Source organism: Myotis daubentonii, chromosome 11, assembly GCF_963259705.1.
Source record: "Myotis daubentonii chromosome 11, mMyoDau2.1, whole genome shotgun sequence".
Lineage (NCBI taxonomy): Eukaryota > Metazoa > Chordata > Mammalia > Chiroptera > Vespertilionidae > Myotis > Myotis daubentonii.
The window spans coordinates 2,010,272-2,027,666 of record NC_081850.1 but is presented as its reverse complement, the minus strand read 5'-3'; the positions used below and the strand labels follow the sequence as shown (position 1 = coordinate 2,027,666).

Genomic DNA, 17,395 nt, shown 5'->3' with positions numbered 1-17,395 from the left:
ACTCACAACCCCTGTCCTTAGTGGGGACTGCAGACCTGCTTCCCCAGAGGGTGAGTGTCTTGGCCTCACAAAGACATGGCAGCTCTCCAGGGCCACGTGCTAAATGCAGGTCTTACATGTTGTACGTGCCCAGAAACCAGGGGTTTCAAAAGGCACCCGGGGTTCCAGACGTTTTGGGAGCCTAGCAACCATCAGATGGGCCCTTCCTGTTCATGACTTCTTGTCAGAGGTCCTGCTTCTTGGAGCTGGGAGCACTCCCAGCATCTTTCCAGTCTCGTTTGTCTTGAAAACACAAAGCGACTCTGTGTTGTGCTTTTCAGTCCAGCAACTGAGGACCAGTGAGAGTTGTGACTCGAGCAGCAGAGAGATGTTTAGATGCTAGGACAAGAGAAGCATCAGGGGCTAGAGAGAAAAGCAGTTTTGGGGACACTTCTGTCCAACGCGGCTGCTGCTCCCAACGTTGCCTTGTAGTTCTATGTCTGCTTAAAGCAGCGGTTCTCAACCTGTGGGTCGTGACCCCTTTGGGGGTCGAACAACCCTTTCACAGGGGTCGCCTAAGACCATCGGAAAACACATATAATTACATATTGTTTTTGTGATTTAATTATGTTCAATTTGTAATAGTGAAATTGGAGGTCACCACAACATGAGGAATTGTATTAAAGGGTCGCGGCATTAGGAAGGTTGAGAACCGCTGGCTTAAAGGTATGCGATTTCTCCCTAAGCAGATTTTCTTACTTATTTTGCAGCCCAAATGTGGGTTTATTCCTTCCTCCAGTGCCGTGACGCACGAGATGAAGCACAAGGTGTGCCGCTACTGCATGCACCAGCACCTCAAGGTGAGCACTAGCCAGCCCACCCGCCTGCAGCGCCGCTGGGAGGGCGCCGGCCTGCAGTGACCACCCAGAGTTTTCAAAAGAGTCAAAGAAATTGTAGATGCTTATTATTTACCTCACCTTTTTGTTGTTCATTTTAAATTGAGATAAAATTTTTTTGCCCTAAGATTCACCCTTTTAAAGTGTATAGATCGAGTATATTTTAGTATATTCACAAAGTTGTACAACCATCACCACTACCTAATTCCAGAACATTTTCATCACTTCAAAAAGAAATTCTGTCCCCAGGAGCAGTCCCTGTCCAGTCCCCTGTCCTGCCAGCTCCTGTCAACCTCCTGTATGTCTGGATTTGCCTGTTCTGGACAGTCATACAATGTGTGCCTTTTGCAACTGTCTTTTTCCACTTAGTATAATTATATTGAGTCCATCCATATAGTAGTAGCATGTATCAGCACTTCATTCCTCTTGTGGCTGATTAATATTCCATTGTCTGGGAACATTTTGTCCATCTACTCATCTGTTGATGAACATGTGACTTTTTCCACCTTTTGGTTATTGTGAATAATGTAGCTATGAATATGCATGTACATGTGTTTCTTTGAAGCCTGTTTTCAGTTTCCTTGGGCAGTGTGCCGAGTCGGCACGGCCATGGGTGAGCCTGAACTCAGGCCCCTGTTCCCCATACTCAGCCCCACGTTTGGCGCCATATGTGCCACGCCAGCACAGACAGGTTCAGTGAGCCTGAGGGGGCGGTGAAGGATTGAGAAAAGACAGATAAGAGAAAAAAGCTGGGTCTGGGTGGGACAGTGTCCTCTCTGATGGAGAGCTAGCGACAGCACCACGGCCTGCAAGCAGAGTCTTTATTTTATAGCCACATTCCACAAGGCAAAGTAAGGGCGTGGTCAAGATGTTTACAACATTCTTGAGGTTTCAATCTACCCAATTACATGCACCTGAACTCTATCAAGCCCACATCACTCAGCCACAGTGGGACCACAGGTGCAGACCATAGGTTCAAGCTTACAAACTATAGTCTTTGGCTATAATTGTGCTGGGACTTGCACATGGCTTTGCCACAAGAGGATTGTGCCCTCTCATTAGTCCCAGGCTTGAACCTGTTCAAACGCTGTAGCTGCTCTCCACAGGGTAGATTCCTTGGAGTGGAATTACCGGGTCTTAGGGAAGTTCTATGTTTAACTTTTTGAGAAAACACCACACTGTTTTCCCCAGCCGTTGCACTATGTGATATTCCCATCAGCAATGTATGAGTGTTCTAATTTCTCCACGTCCTTGCCAGCCCTGATTGTTCTTGTTTGTGGTGAGTGTGCAGTGGTAGCTCATTGTAGTTTTCATTTGCGTTTTTCTAACAGTGATGGTCAGCATCTTTTCATGTGCTTATTGTGTCAGTTGACTATCTTCTTTGGAGAAATATCTATTCAAGTTCTTTGCCCATTTTGAATTGGGTTTTTCTGTTGTGGAGTTTACATGTTCTTTATGTATTATACTAGAGTCCCGATGCACAAAATTCATGCAAGGGGCTCAGCACTCGCAGCACCAGCTTTGTCTGGAAGGTCATCCAGAAGGACATCTGGAAGGACGTCTGGAAGGTTGTTCGGCTGTCTGGTCTAATTAGCATATTATGCTTTCATTATTATAGATGTGATTTGCAAATATTTTTTCCTCTTCTGTCGTTGCCTTTTACTCGTTTTTCTTTTTAATATTGTTTTTATTGATTTCAGAGAGGAAGGGTGGGGGAGAGATAGAAACATCAATGATGAGAATCATTGATCGGCTGCCTCCTGCACGCCCCCTACTGGGAACCGAGCCTGCAACCCGAGCATGTGCCCTTGACTAGCATCGAACCTGGGACCCATCAGTCCATAGGCTGATGCTCTATCCACTGAGCCAAAATGGCCAGTGCTACTCTGTTGATAATATCCTTTGATGCACAAAGTTTAAAATTTGGTAAAGTCTATTTTGTCTACTTTTTCTTTTGTTGCCTGTGCTCTTGGTATCATATCTAAAAAATCATTGCCTAACCCAAGATCATGAAGCTTTTCTCCTATTTTCTTCTAAGAGTTTTATAGTTTTAGCTCTTATGATTAGGTCTTTGATCCATTATGCATTAATTTTTGTGTGTTTTTTTTACTATGAGGGAGCATTTATTAAAGCTGAAGACAGTAAAACAAGAAAGGGCTTAGCATATGGTCAATGATTCTCTCTCATCATTGATGTTTCTAGCTCTCTCTCCCCTTTCCTCTCTGAAATCAGTAAAAATATATTTTTTTAAAAAGGAGAAAGAAAGGACTTAGCATTGAAGCAGCAACAGGAGAGCCAGGCTGGGCTGCCTTAGGTCTCTGGGAAGGCAGAGAAAAGCGGGCCGTGCGAGCAGGTTCAGGGGTGAGCCTGGGATGAGGGCTGCTGCCCATTGCTCCCCAGGTTGCAAGCCTCGTGGGGTCCTTTAGGTTTAGGAGATGCCTGCCTGTGGGGGAAGGAGAGGGGATAGAAGAGGGAGAAGGGAGTGAGAGGGCTGCTCCCCAGAGGAAGAGCACTTTGAGTTAATTTTTGTATATGGTGTTAGGTAAGGATCCAACGTCATTCTTGTGCATGTGGATGTCCAGTTTTCCCAGCACCCTTTGTTGAAAAGACTGTTCTTCTTTTTCCATTGAATGGACTTGGCACCCTTATTGAAGATCTTTTGGCCATATATGTGATAGATTATTTCTGGCTCTCTAGTCTATTTTATGGGTTTATATGTCTGTCCTTATGCCAGTACCATTCTTTGATTACTGTAGCTTTGTAGTAGGTTTTGAAATGAGGAAGTGTTAATCCTCTGGCTTTGTTCTTTTTCAAGATTGTTTAGGTTATTTGGTGCCCTTTACAATTACGTATGAATTTGAGGATTGGATTTTTTATTTTTTCAAAACATGACTTGGAATTTTGACAGAAATGGCAGGAATCTGTGGGTCACTTGGGTAATATTGCCATCTTAACCATTGTAGTTTGCCAGCATCAAGTATATCCACATTGTTGTGCAGCCATCTCCAGACCTTTCTTCATCCTGCAAAACTGAAACTATACCCATTAAACAGCCCCACATGTCCTCTTCTCACCTCTAGAACCGCCATGGCAGTTTTTACCTTTATGAATTTGACTGCTGTTGGCACCTTGTACGTGTGGAATGAAACAGTGTTTGTCTTTGTGACTGGTTCACTTTAACTCAGCATAACGTCCTCCAGGTTCCTCCGTGCTGTGGCCTGTCTCAGAGTTCCCTTCCTTTTGGAGCTGAATAATCCACTGAACTTGGGCTGTTGTCAATGATGCTGCTATGAATAGGAGTGTACAGATAGCTCTGGAGACCCTGCTTTCCGTTTTGTGAGTAAATACCCAGAAGTAAGAAATGCTAGGTCATATGGTAAATCTGTTTTTAATGATGAGGAACCACACTCTGTGGTTCATAGAGCTGTTCCAGTTCACATTCCACTACAGCACGTTTCCCCACATCCTCGCTATTTTAAAAAATATATATTTTATTGATTTTTTACAGAGAGGAAGTCGAGAGGAATAGAGAGTTAGAAACATCGATGAGAGAGAAACATCGACCAGCTGCCTCCTGCACACTCCCTACTGGGGATGTGCCCACAACCAAGGTACATGCCCTTGACCGGAATCGAACCTGGGACCCTTGAGTCCACAGGCCGACGCTCTATCCACTGAGCCAAACTGGTTAGGGCGCTATTTTCTGTTTTTGATAGTAGCCATCTTAATGAATGTGAGGTGAGAAATGCAATTGGCTTTTGCATATTGATATTTTTTAAGGAAAAGAGGCTTATTTCTTTTGTGCACAATGACAAGAATGGTATCCACCACCTGTTCATCCTGTGCCCCCCATCCTGGCTGGTGCAGGGCACTGTCGTAGCTGGCATTTCCCCTCTTCCCTGTGAACAGCACAGCTGGTGGCAGATGTGATGTGCACAGCTCTTCTTAGACTGTAGCAGCTGCCCAAGTTCTGACGGAGGGCAGGGAGTGGAGTGAAGCTGGGTCTCAGGGGCATCATCTGAAAGAACGGAGATAGAATACCAAGGCTAGTGACCCCTCTGTGCGGCCAGTTTCTGACTCCCTCTTCAAGCCTTTCTGCTGTTCCCTTCCATTGGAGCAATTCCTGGTCCAACTCCCCCAAAGCCAAGGCAGAGGTTGGACTTTCTTCTGTTTGGCTTATTTACACTTAAGACCCAGTCAATCAGAAAAAAATTCAGTCTTGATCATCACTGGCCTGACAACCTTCTGTTGTATATTTTTTAGTGTTCAGTGGAAAATAGAAACAATTCAAAGTAGAAAAGTTTAATACAGGACATTAAGTGTATGCAGACTCATTGGAAAGCTGGAGTGAGCCATAAGTGGTTCTCCGAGAATGAGAACATCGGAGACCTGCCGCCTCAGGGAGGGGATGGAGAGCCTTGCAGAGCTGCATCCAGGGCAGGGAGGCTCCAGAGGCTCAGCTGCTCCAGAGCACCACAGAACTCAAGATGGGACCCTGGGAAGGAAAGCCTACCCAGAGTGAGAGCCTGCGGTGTGCTGTGCAATGGCCTTTTATCCTGTCACCCTTTGGTGAACTTGTTTATTTGCTCTAACATTTTTTGATGGTTTCTTAGGATTTTCTATATACATGGTCAGATCACTTGCAAATAGAGATAGTTATGGTTCTTTCTTTCCAACCTGATCCTTTTTGTTTTTCTTCCCTAATTGTGCTGGTTAGAACTTGCAGTACAATATGGTGTAGAAGGAGCAAGAGTGGACACCCTATCTTCGGAGGGACACTTTCACTTTTCCACATTCTGTGTAATGTTCACTGTGAGTTTGATACAGATGTTCATTTTGAGTGCTGCTTGAAAGGATGGTGAATTTTGTCAAGTACTTGTCCTATATTGAAATGATCATGAGGTGTTTTCTTCTGTTAACATAGTGAATTACATTGATTTTCATATGTTGAACCACTCTTGTATGTCTTGGATAAATTCCACATGATTGTAGGAAGATAATCCCTTTAATATGCTGCTGAATTTGATTTGACTGTTTTGGTCAAGGATTTTTTCTTAAGGAATATTGGTCTATAGTTTTTCATTTTTTAATGATGTCCTTGTCTGGGTTTGGTACAGGGTAGTAACTGGCTCCATGGAAATGGGTTGGGAAGAGTCTCCTTCTCTCCACTCTTCCATTTTTTAGAAGAGTTTGAGTGTTGGGGTTACACACGTGGTAGAATTCACTAGGGAAGCCGTCTGGTCCTGAGGTTTCCTTTGTCAGTAGGTTTTTTATTACAGATCCAGTCTCTTGTTATGGTCACTGGACAGTTTTTTATGCAGGTCTAGGTGGCATCTCTGAGATTTATCTTTCCCCCACTCAGATCTGTTGTTAAACCCTCTAATGACTTGTTCATTTTGTTCTTTTCAACTACAGAATTTCTGTCTGGTTCCTTCTTAAAATTCTGTCTCTGTTGTTATTCTCCGATAGATAAGACACTGTTTTCCTTGTTTACTTTAGCTGTAGGGCAGTTAAGGTAGCTGATTTAAAGTCGTATAAGTCAGTCCAATGTCTGAGCTTCCTCAGGGACAGCCATGGATTGCTTTATGCCCTGAAGGTATGGATCATACTTTCTTGTTTGTTTGTATATCTTTTTTTATTTTTAAATTAAATCTTTATTGTTCAGATTATTACATTTGTTCCTCTTTCCCCCCCCCCCCATAACTCCCCTCCTCCCAGTTCCCGCCCCACCCTCCGCCCTCACTCCCCACTCACTGTCCTCTTCCATAGGTGCACGATTTTTGTGCAGTCTCTTCCCGCATCTCCCACACCCCTTTCCCCCCCAAGAATAGTCAGTCCATTCCCTTTCTATGTCCCTGATTCTATTATGATCACCAGATTATTTATTCACTTGATTCTTAGATTCACTTGTTGATAGATGCATGTTTGTTGTTCATAATTTGTATCTTTACCTTTTTCTTCTTCTTCCTCTTCTTAAAGGATACCTTTCAGCATTTCATATAATACTGGTTTGGTGGTGATGAACTCCTTTAGCTTTTCCTTATCTGTGAAGCTCTTTATCTGACCTTCAGTTCTGAATGATAGCTTTGCTGGATAAAGTAATCTTGGTTGTAGGTTCTTGGTATTCATCACTTTGAATATTTCTTGACATTCCCTTCTGGCCTGCAAAGTTTCTGTTGAGAAATCAGCTGACAGTCGTATGGGTATTCCCTAGTAGGTAACTGAGTTTCTTTCTCTTGCTGCTTTTAAGAGTCTCTCTTTGTCTTTTGCTCTTGGCATTTTAATTATGATGTGTCTTGGTGTGGTCCTCTTTGGATTCCTTTTGTTTGGGGTTCTCCGCGCTTCCTGGACCTGTAAGTCTATTTCTTTCACCAGGTGGGGGAAGTTTTCTGTCATCATTTCTTCAAATAGGTTTTCAATATCTTGGTCTCTCTCATCTTCTGGCACCCCTATAATTCTGATGTTGGTACGCTTGAAGCTGTCCCAGAGGCTCCATACACTATCTTCATATTTTTGGATTCTTTTTTCATTTTGCTTTTCTGGTTGGGTGTTTTTTGCTTCTTCGCATTTCAAATCTTTGCCTTGATTCTTGCGCTCCTCTGGTCTGCTGTTGGGAGTCTGTATAGTATTTGTTATTTCAGTCCGTGTATGCTTAATTTCTAGTTGGTTCTTTATCATAACATCGAGGGTCTCATTAGATTTCTTGAGGATCTCACTACATTTATCGGCGGCTTCTAGACAGTTCTTAAGAGACCTTAAAAGTGTGGTTCTGAACTCAATATCCTCCATTGACAGTTTTGTCCTGTTTCTTTGTCTCCGCATTTTTTATGCTTTCTTGGTGCACCCCCTAGTGGTCTTTGTGCGCAGTCTTGTTGTAGTTAAGCCTTGATTGTTGTCAGCAATACCGAGGGTGATATGACCTCCAGGCTAACTGGCTATGAGAGTCTGTTTGTATATCTTGTAATGATTTGCTGACCGTGAGCATTTTAAGTAATATAATGTAGCCACTGTAGAAATCAAATTCTACAACCTCTCTAGGATTTCTTATTGCTGCTTGTTGTAATTGTTATTGCTTTTTCAGTGACTTTTCTATGCTAACTAAAGGCCCGGTGTACGGATTCATGCACTGGTGGGGTCCCTCAGCATGGCCTGTGGAAATCAGGCCGAAACCAGCAGTCCAATACTGCCTGCCACTCCTGCTCATCCTGGCCCCGCTGCGCCTGCCGCCCCTGCCGCTCAGTAGGCTCGCTGCTGGTCTGCTGCAGTCTCTGGGCCACAGCAGCCAGCATGAGCCCTGCGTCTGGCATCCATCGGTCAGCTGAGCGGCGCTCCTGCTGTAGGAGCACACTGACCACCAGGGGGCAGCTCCTGCATTGAGCGCCTGCCCCCTGGTGGTCAGTGTGCATCATAGCAACCGGTCGACTGGTTGAACCAACTTCGCTTAGGCTTTTATATACACTGAGTGGCCAGATTATTATGACCACCCCATCAGTACTTCCTTGGGCCACCTTTTGCCTTCAATACTGCGGCGATTCTTGGCATTGACTCCACAAGATGTTGAAAGGTGATGCAAGGAATCTGACACCATGCCTGATGAATAGCACTGTCCAGTTCTGTGAGATTTGATGGTTATGGAACCAGCTGCCTGATGGCTCTTTTAACTTCGTCCTACAAATGCTCAATTGGATTGAGATCTGGTGATTGTGGGGGCCACCTAAGCAAGGTAAAGTCTCCCTCATGGGAGACTTTCATGTTCTTGAAACCACTCCTGCACAATACGAGCACCGTGGCATGGCCCATTGTCTTGTTGGAAGAAGCCATCTCAATTGGGATACGCCATCAACATGATAGGATGAACTTAGTTTCCTTTGCCCTAGGAATACTTAGGTATGTTCTGCTATTTAGACCAGGGGTGGGCAAACTTTTTGACTCGAGGGCCACAATAGGTTCTTAAACTGGAACAAAAGCATGGATGGAGTTTTTGTGTGAACTAATATAAATTCAAAGTAAACATCATTACATAAAAGGGTACGGTCTTTTTTTTTTTTTTTTTTTTTTTCAGTTTTATTCATTTCAAACGGGCCGGATCCGGCCCACGGGCCGTAGTTTGCCCACGGCTGATTTAGATGTTTATAATGATCTGGCCCTCTAGCAACTTCAGCGCGAAATTATAGCTAATTTGCCTATAAACGTTAGGTGGTCATAATAATCTGGCCACTCGGGGTATATAGATTCTGAGAAGTCTGCATTTTTCTTGTGTGTAGCTTCTGAAGTCTCTGCTCAGTTAGCTTAGCAGGCAGCTAATGGTTTGGAAAGATTTTCTTAAATGCCCGGAACCAGTAAGAGTCTCAGTTTTTGGCAAGAGGCTCTGTGTGTGTGCTGAGGCCTGCTTTCAACCCTCAGCAGGAGAGCTGCAACTTTGCCTTAGCTTTCACTTTCAGAGCCTCTGATCGGCAGGAGATGAGGGCCTTTTGCAGGTCTTTGCAGAGCCTGTGCCTGGCCATCTAGATGTCCCAAGATGTGCTGGAGTTTTTACACCCTGTGCACATCTCACCCCTCAGTTTTTTCTGTTTAGCTTCAGGTTTAGCCTGTTGTTTGCCACAACTGTTATTCCCCATTACAGGCAGCTATGAGGTTGAAACAATTGCCTCTGAATCGTTTTCATAAGTGCCCCTGGGAAACAATGCCCCTTTGGTGCCTAGTAAGCTCTGAGACAGGTCAGTGAGCACAGCACACCAAGAGATTGATTGGTGAGGTAATTGCCTGGGTATTCTCTGGCCCTGTCCCGCCCCCTGCAGGCTGTCAGGCTCCTGTTTTCACCAGGACTGCTGGTTTCCAGGGTTCCCTTGGAACTAGAGGGGGAGGGGGGGATAGGACATTAAAGTGCCACAAAGCTCACAGTTCTTACTTAGATTTTGCTGTATTTCTTGAGTAAATGCTCCCTAGATTGTTGCAAGACTGGTTAATTTTCAGAGTTACAAAAATTTTAATTGATTCTGACAGTTTTGCAGTTTTCTCATTGCTCATATGGGGGAGAGAATTTCCAGAGGTTCTTACTCCACTGTTTCTACTGACTTAATACCTGCTCATTTAACTGATAAAATATGGAATTGTATGAATTAGGTCACCTGCTTTCTCAGAGGTAACTCATGTTATCAGTTTGTACATCCTTCCCGACTTCTTCCTGTGCCGACAAAAATAAACATTATGCAGTGGAAGTGAGGTGATGCCATCTTTATACATATCTGTGCTCACATGTGCCTGTATACTCATTTCTAACGCAAATACAGGGTCTTGCCATGAGCAATTGTTCTGCTAATTGCTTTTTTTCACTTAAATAATCCTTAAGGATTGTTTGTTGTGCAGCCTTAAGGGTTTTTCTTTACATATTGTATAAGTATGTGAAACATATCCCTTTTTTTCATTTTTAAATGCATTTTATATTGTTGATAGTATTACAGATATTTCCCATTCCCCCTCCCATCCCCCTCCTCCCAGTCCCTACCCAACCCCAGGTCTTCACCACCCTATTGCCTGTGTCCATGGGGTATGCATATCTGTATATATAAAAGGCTACGTGTCTGTCCTTCCCTCCGACTGGTCGCTATGATGCACACTGACCACCATGGGGCATATGTTCAACATAGGAGCTGCCATGACGCGCACTGGCCATTTAAAAATAAACAGCACCATGGACCTGGCGCTGACAAACCAACACTTGGCTTCCCCCAAGTGGGACACAGGCCCCACCACCACCCCAGAGCAACACCCCACCAAATCGCAGCCAACACTGCGGCACAAAATGCGGCCCACAGCCCAGCCCAGAAACGGTCGCTGTGGGCACCAGGTAATGACATCACATAGCAACGCCCAGCTTCCTCTCCCTAGCAACTAGCCTCCTTGGAGTTTCTTCAGGAGTCATGTTCCAGGAACATGACTTGCTTTATAGCCAGGTGCCAACATTTTACACTTTAACCAAATATCTGTGAAGCGTTTTCACATGCCTCATCTCATTTGATTCTCACAAAAGTCCTGGAGTAGGCAGATAGGAGACTTGGTAGAATCCTATTTTCTTTTCATTAGCCAGAAAACAGAGATTTAGAAACTTGACCCAACTGAAAAGAAGTAAAAAATGGAGGAACTTGAAAATGACTTCAGGTTTTGTTACTGCACAGAATATAATCAAACACTGCTGCAGTTAAATATTTTACCCTTTGTTCTCCCTGCATGATGTACAATAATAATCTGCTTCATGTTGATATTTACTGCTGTGTTGCTGACAATTATCTGAAAGAGAAGTTGGGGTGCTTCACTGGGCTGGATAAAGTTTAGCTAAATCAGAAAGCAGGTCTAATTAAGCAAGTTCATTCTGCATATATAAAAGGCTGCATCTAAAGCTCTCGCTGACACCATTCACACGCATGTGTTTTGATCTGTCATTGTCAGTCTTGAATTTGGTTGACACTTCTGTTATTGAGAAAGGTTTAATAGCAATATTAAAATATTTTTTCTGCCAAAACCGGTTTGGCTCAGTGGATAGAGCGTCGGCCTGTGGACTGAAGGGTCCCGGGTTCGATTCCGGTCAAGGGCATGTGCCTTGGTTGCGGGCACATCCCCAGTGGGAGATGTGCAGGAGGCAGCTGGTCAGTGTTTTTCTCTCTTCGATGTTTCTAGCTCTCTATCTCTCTCCCTTCCTCTCTGTAAAAAATCAATAAAATATATTTTAAAAAATATATATATATATATATTTTTCTAATTAATTTCCTTCAATATGTACAAATCCATGCACCAGGGCACTAGTAAGTATATAAGTTCTGTGATTTATCTCTTCTCGTCCCTCTAGCCCCACATCGAGGTATGTCAGTCTGTTCCATGACTCCCTGCTTCAGGTCTTATTTTGTTGTCAATTCATTTTGTTCATTAGATTCCACAAATAAGTGAGATCATGTGATATTTGGCTTTCTCAGATTGGTTTATTTCATTTAGCATAATACTCTCCAGGTCTCTCCATGTTGTCCCAAAGGGTAGGAGATCCCTCTTTTTTAGAGCTGCATAGTATTCCATGGTGTAAATGTCCCACAGCTTTTTTATCCACTCATCTACTGATGGGCACTTGGGCTGTTTCCAAATCTTAGCTATTGTAAATAATGCTGCTATGAACATAGGGGTGCATACATTCTTTCTGTTTGGTGTTTTGGGGTCTTTAGGATATATTCCCAGAAGTGGGATCACTGGGTCAAACATTTTTAATTTTTAAAAAGTACCATTTTTAATTTTTTGAGGAAACTCCATACTGTTTTCCACAGTGGCTGCACCAGTCTGCATTCCCACCAGCAGTGCACAAGGGTTCCCTTTTCTCCACATCCTCTCCAGCACTTGTTGTTTGTTGGATTTTTTTATAATAGCCATTCTGACATGTGTGAGGTGAAATCTCATTGTAGTTTTAATTTGCGTTTGTCTGATGATTTTAGTGACTGAGCATTTTTTCTTTTTAAATATATTTTATTGATTTTTTTACAGAGAAGAAGGGAGAGGGATAGAGAGTTAGAAACATCGATGAGAGAGATCGATCAGCTGCCTCCTGCATGCCCCCCACTGGGGATGTGCACGCAACCAAGGTACATGCCCTTGACCGGAATTGAACCCGGGACCCTTTAGTCCACAGGCCAATGCTCTATCCACTGAGCCAAACCGGTTCGGCATGATTGAGCATTTTTACATGTGTCTCTTGGCCATTTGTATGTCCTCTTTGGAGAAATGTCTATTCAAGTATTTTGCCCATTTTTTAATTTGGATTGTTTTTTTTCTTTTTGTTGAGTTGTATGAGTACTTTATATACTTTGGATATTAACCCCTTATCATATGCATCATTAGCAAATATGTTCTCACATTCAGTGGGTTTCCTTTTCAATATGATGGCGGTTTCTTTTGCTGTGCTGAACCTTTTTTATTTTGATGTAGTCCCATTTGTTTATTTTTTTCCTTAGTTTCCTTTGCCCTAGGACAGCAGTTCTCAACCTGTGGGTTGCAACCCCTTTGGCGGTTGAACAACCCATTCACAGGGGTCGCCTAAGACCATCCTGCATATCAGATATTTACATTACAATTCATAACAGTAGCAACATTACAGTTATGAAGTAGCAACGAAAATAATTTTATGGTTGGGTCACAACATGAGGAACTGTATTTAAAGGGCCAGAAGGTTGAGAACCATTGCCCTAGATATATCTGTAAACATATTACTGCATAAGATGTCTGAGATTTTACTGCCTATGTTCTCCTCTAAGATTTTTATGATTTCATGTCTTACATTTAAGTCTTTTTTCCACCTTGAGTTTATTCTTGTGTATGGTGTAAGTTGGTGGGCTAGTTTCATCTTTTTGCATGTGTCTGTCCAGTTTTCCCAACACCATTTATTGAAGAGACTGTCTTTACTCCATTGTATGTTCTTGCCTCCTTTGTCAAATATTAGTTGATTGTAATGGCATGGGTCAATTTCTGAGGTCTGATCCATTAGTCTATATGCCTGTTCTTTTGCCAGTACCAGGCTGTTTTGGTTATAATGGCTTTGTAGTATAGTTTGATATCCAGTATTGTGATCCCGCCTACTTTGTTCTTCTTTCTCAAGATTGCTGCAGTTATTTGGGGTCTTTCTGGTTCCATATAAATTTTTGGAGTATTTGTTCTATGAAATATGCCATTGGTATTTTGGTAAGGATTGTGTTGAATCTGTAGATTTCTTGGGTAGTCTAGACATTTTAATGATGTTAATTCTTCCAATCCATGAACATGCTATATTCTTCCACTTGTTTATATTTTCCTCTTTATTTTTTCAATGTCCCTGTAGTTTTCCAAGTACAGGTCTTTTACATTCTTGGTTAAGTTTATTCCTAGGTATCTTTTTTGTTGCAATGGTAAATGGGGTTGCTTTTTTAGTTTCTCTTTTTGAGCGTTCATTATTGGTATATGAAAATGCCATCGATTTGTGGATATTGATTTTGTATCCTGCTACCTTGCCGAGTTCATTTATTAAGTTTAGTAGTTTCTTGGTAGAGTCTTTAAGGTTTTCTATGTATAATATCATGCCATCTGTGAATAATTATAGTTTTATTTCTTCCTTTCCAATTTGGATACCTTTTATCTGGCCTCCTTGTCTGATTGCTGTGGCTAGGACTTCCAGTACTATGTTGAATGAAAGTGGTGGAAGCGGGCATCCCTGTCTTGTTCCTGTTCTTAGGGGAAATGGTTTTAGTATTTTTGCCCATTTTAGTATTATGTTGACTGTATGTTTGTCATGTATGGCCTTTATTATGTTGAAGTATGATCCCTCTATTTCCACTTTACTGAGAGTTTTTATCAAAAAAGGGTGCTGTATTTTGTTGAATGTTTTTTCTGCATCATTGATATGATCATGTGGTTTTTATCTTTCAATTTGTTATGTGATATATCACAGTTATTGATTTGCAAATACTGTACTAGCCTTGCATCCCTGGAATAAATCCCACTTAGTCATGGTGTGTGATCTTTTTAAAATATTGCTGAATCCAATTTGTTTAGGATTTTAGCATCTGTGTTCATCAGGGATATTGGCCTGTAATTTTTTTCTTTGTAGTATCTTTATCCGGTTTTGGAATTAGGATAATGCTGGCTTCGTAAAAAGAGCTTGGATTTTTTTTAGCTCTCCGGTTTGGCTCAGTGGATAGAGCGTCAGCCTGCGAACTGAAAGGTCCCAAGTTCGATTCCAGTCAAGGGCACATGCCCGGGTTGTGGGCTCGATCCCCAGTCGGGGACTTGTAGGAGGCAGCAATCCACCATGGTTCTCTCTCATCATGGATGTTTCTATCTCTCTCTCCCTCTCCCTTCCTCTCTGAAACCAATAAAAATATATTTTTTTAAAAGAGAGAGAGAGCTTAGAAATGTTGCTTCCTCTTGGGTTTTTTGGAATAGTTTGAGTAGTATAGGTGTTAGTTCTTCTTTGGATGTTTCATAAATTCTCCTGTAAATCCATCCAGTCAGGGACTTTTGTTTGCTGGAAGTTTTTAAATTACTGCTTCAATTTCATCCGTTGTCATTGGCCTACTCAGGTTTTCTGATTCTTCCTGATTGAGTTTTGGAAGATTGTATGTTTCTAAGAATTTGTCCATTTCACCCAGGTTGTCCAGTTCGTGGGAATATAGTTGTTCATAGTATTTTCTTACAATCCTTTGTATTTCCGTGGTGTCCGTTGTTATATCACCTCTTTCATCTCTGATTTTATTTATTTGGTTCCTCTCTCTTTGTTTCTTGATGAGTCTAGCTAGGGGTTCATCAATCTTGTTTACCTTTTTAAAAAACCAGCTCTTGGATTTATTGATATTTTGGACTTTTCTTTTTAGTCTTTATGTCATTTATTTCTGCTCTGATCTTTATTATTTCCTTCCTTCTACTTCCTCTGGGCTTTTCTTGCTGTTCTCTTTCTACTACATTTAGTTGTTGGGCTAGATAGTTTATTAGTCCTTTTTGTTGTTTCTTGAGGTAGGCCTGTAGTGCTATGATCTTCCGTTTCAGCACTGCTTTCACTATGTCCCATAGGTTTTGAGTGGTTGTGTGTTCATTTTCATTTGTTTCCAGGAAGTTTTTAATTTCTTGCTTGATTTCATTGGTAACCCATTCATCTACACTAATAAAAGAGAAACATGGTAATTGGCGTACGACCACTACCCTTTTCATTGGCTAATCAGCGAGATATGCAAATTAACTGTCAGCCAAGATGGCGGCCGGCAGCCAGGCAGCTTGAAACTAACATGAGGCTTGCTTGCCTCAGTGACGGAGGATCTTTGGAGGAAACCAACGTTCCCCGCCTGCGGCTGCAGGCCTCTGAGCGGGCAGTTTAAGAAACATTGTAACAAATACCGCCGGACTTCAGCCATCAGATTCGCAACATTGTAAGCAAAGGCCAGAAACCTACTTTCATCCGCGGAGGCCTAAGAGCTGGAGCCAAGCATCAAGGTAAAGCTGGCCCAGAATAAAAAAACGATAAAGAAAAAAAGGAGCGTTTGGGAACTTCAGTCACTCCCAGCTTGAAAACAGCCCTCAGCCCCTCACCCAGACTGGCCAGGCACCCCAGTGGGGACCCCCACTCTGATCCAGGACACCCTTCAGGGCAAACCAGCCGGCCCCACCCATGCACCAGGCCTCTACCCTATATAGTAAAAGGGTAATATGCCTCCCGGCACCGGGATCAGCGTGACAGGGGGCAGCGCCCAAACCCCCTGATCGCCCTGTGGCTCTGTGTGTGACAGGGGCCGGGGCCCCAACCCCCTGAGCAGCCCTGCTCTGTGCCTGATACGGGGGAGCTCCCCAACCCCCCCCCCCACGGGCCTTGCTCTGTGTGTGATGGGGTAGAGCCATAACCTCCCCATCGGCCCTGCCCTGAGTGTGAGAGTGGCGGCGCCCCAACCCCCTGATCGGCCCTGCTCTGTGGGTGATAGAGGGCGGTGCCCCAACCCCCTGATGGGCCCTGCTCTGTGTATGACGGGGGCAGCGCCCCAACCCCCTGATTGGCCCTGCTCTGTGCGTGACAGGGGGTGGCGCCGCAACCTCCCCATCGACCCTGCCTTGAGTGTGACAGGGGACGGTGCCCCAACCCCCCAATTGGCCCTGCTCTGAGCCCGACCAGGGGCTGCACCTAGGGATTGGGCCTGCCCTCTGCCACCCGGGAGCAGGCCTAAGCCAGCAGGTCGTTATCTCCGGAGGGGTCCCAGACTGCGAGAGGGCACAGGCCGGGCTGAGGGACCCCCCCTCTCCCCTGAGTGCACAAATTTTTGTGTACCGGGGCTCTAGTTGTTTAATAACATGCCATTTAGCTTCCATGTATTTGAGTGTTTTTGAGTTTTGTTATTGTAGTTGATTTCTAACTTCATGCCACTGTGATCTGAGAAATGCTTGGTATTATATCAATCTTCTTGAATTTGTGAATGGGTGAAATGTTCTGTAAATATTGGTTAGATCCATTTGATCTAGTGTGTTATTTAAGGCCTCTGTTTGCTTGTTAATTTTTTTTATTTTTTATTTTATTGATTTTTTACAGAGAGGAAGGGAGAGGGGTAGAGAGTTAGAAACATCGATGAGAGAGAAACATTGATCAGCTGCCTCCCGCACGCCCCCCACTGGGGATGTGCCCGCAACCAAGGTACATGCCCTTGACTGGAATCGAACCTGGGACCCTTCAGTCCACAGGCCGACGCTCTATCCACTGAGCCAAACCGGTTAGGGCTGCTTGTTAATTTTTTGTCTTGAAGATCTATCCAGTGAAGTCAGTGTGGTGTTAAAGTCCCCAACTATGACTGTATTGCTGTCAGCCTCTCCCTTAAGGTCCATCAAGAGTTTTTTAATGTACTTCAGTGCTCCTATATTGGATGCATATATGTATATAAGGGTTCTATTTTCTTATTGAATCATTCTGTTTAGTACAATGAAGTGGCCTGCTTTGTCCGATATGAGTACTACTACTCCAGCTTTTTTTCCCTTTCCATTTGCAT

The 17,395-nt window shown here is 43.4% G+C and overlaps 1 protein-coding gene across 3 annotated transcripts in view; it reads left to right on the top strand.

Annotated features, from left to right (window-relative positions):
* The window catches only part of IPPK (inositol-pentakisphosphate 2-kinase), a 72,572-nt gene that overhangs the window by 16,015 nt on the left and 39,162 nt on the right, over positions 1-17,395 (top strand). For all 3 annotated transcript variants that reach the window (XM_059656279.1, XM_059656281.1, XM_059656280.1), the window contains exon 6: positions 750-839. In XM_059656279.1, the coding sequence (XP_059512262.1) occupies positions 750-839 (90 nt within the window). The remainder of the gene's footprint in view (positions 1-749; positions 840-17,395) is intronic.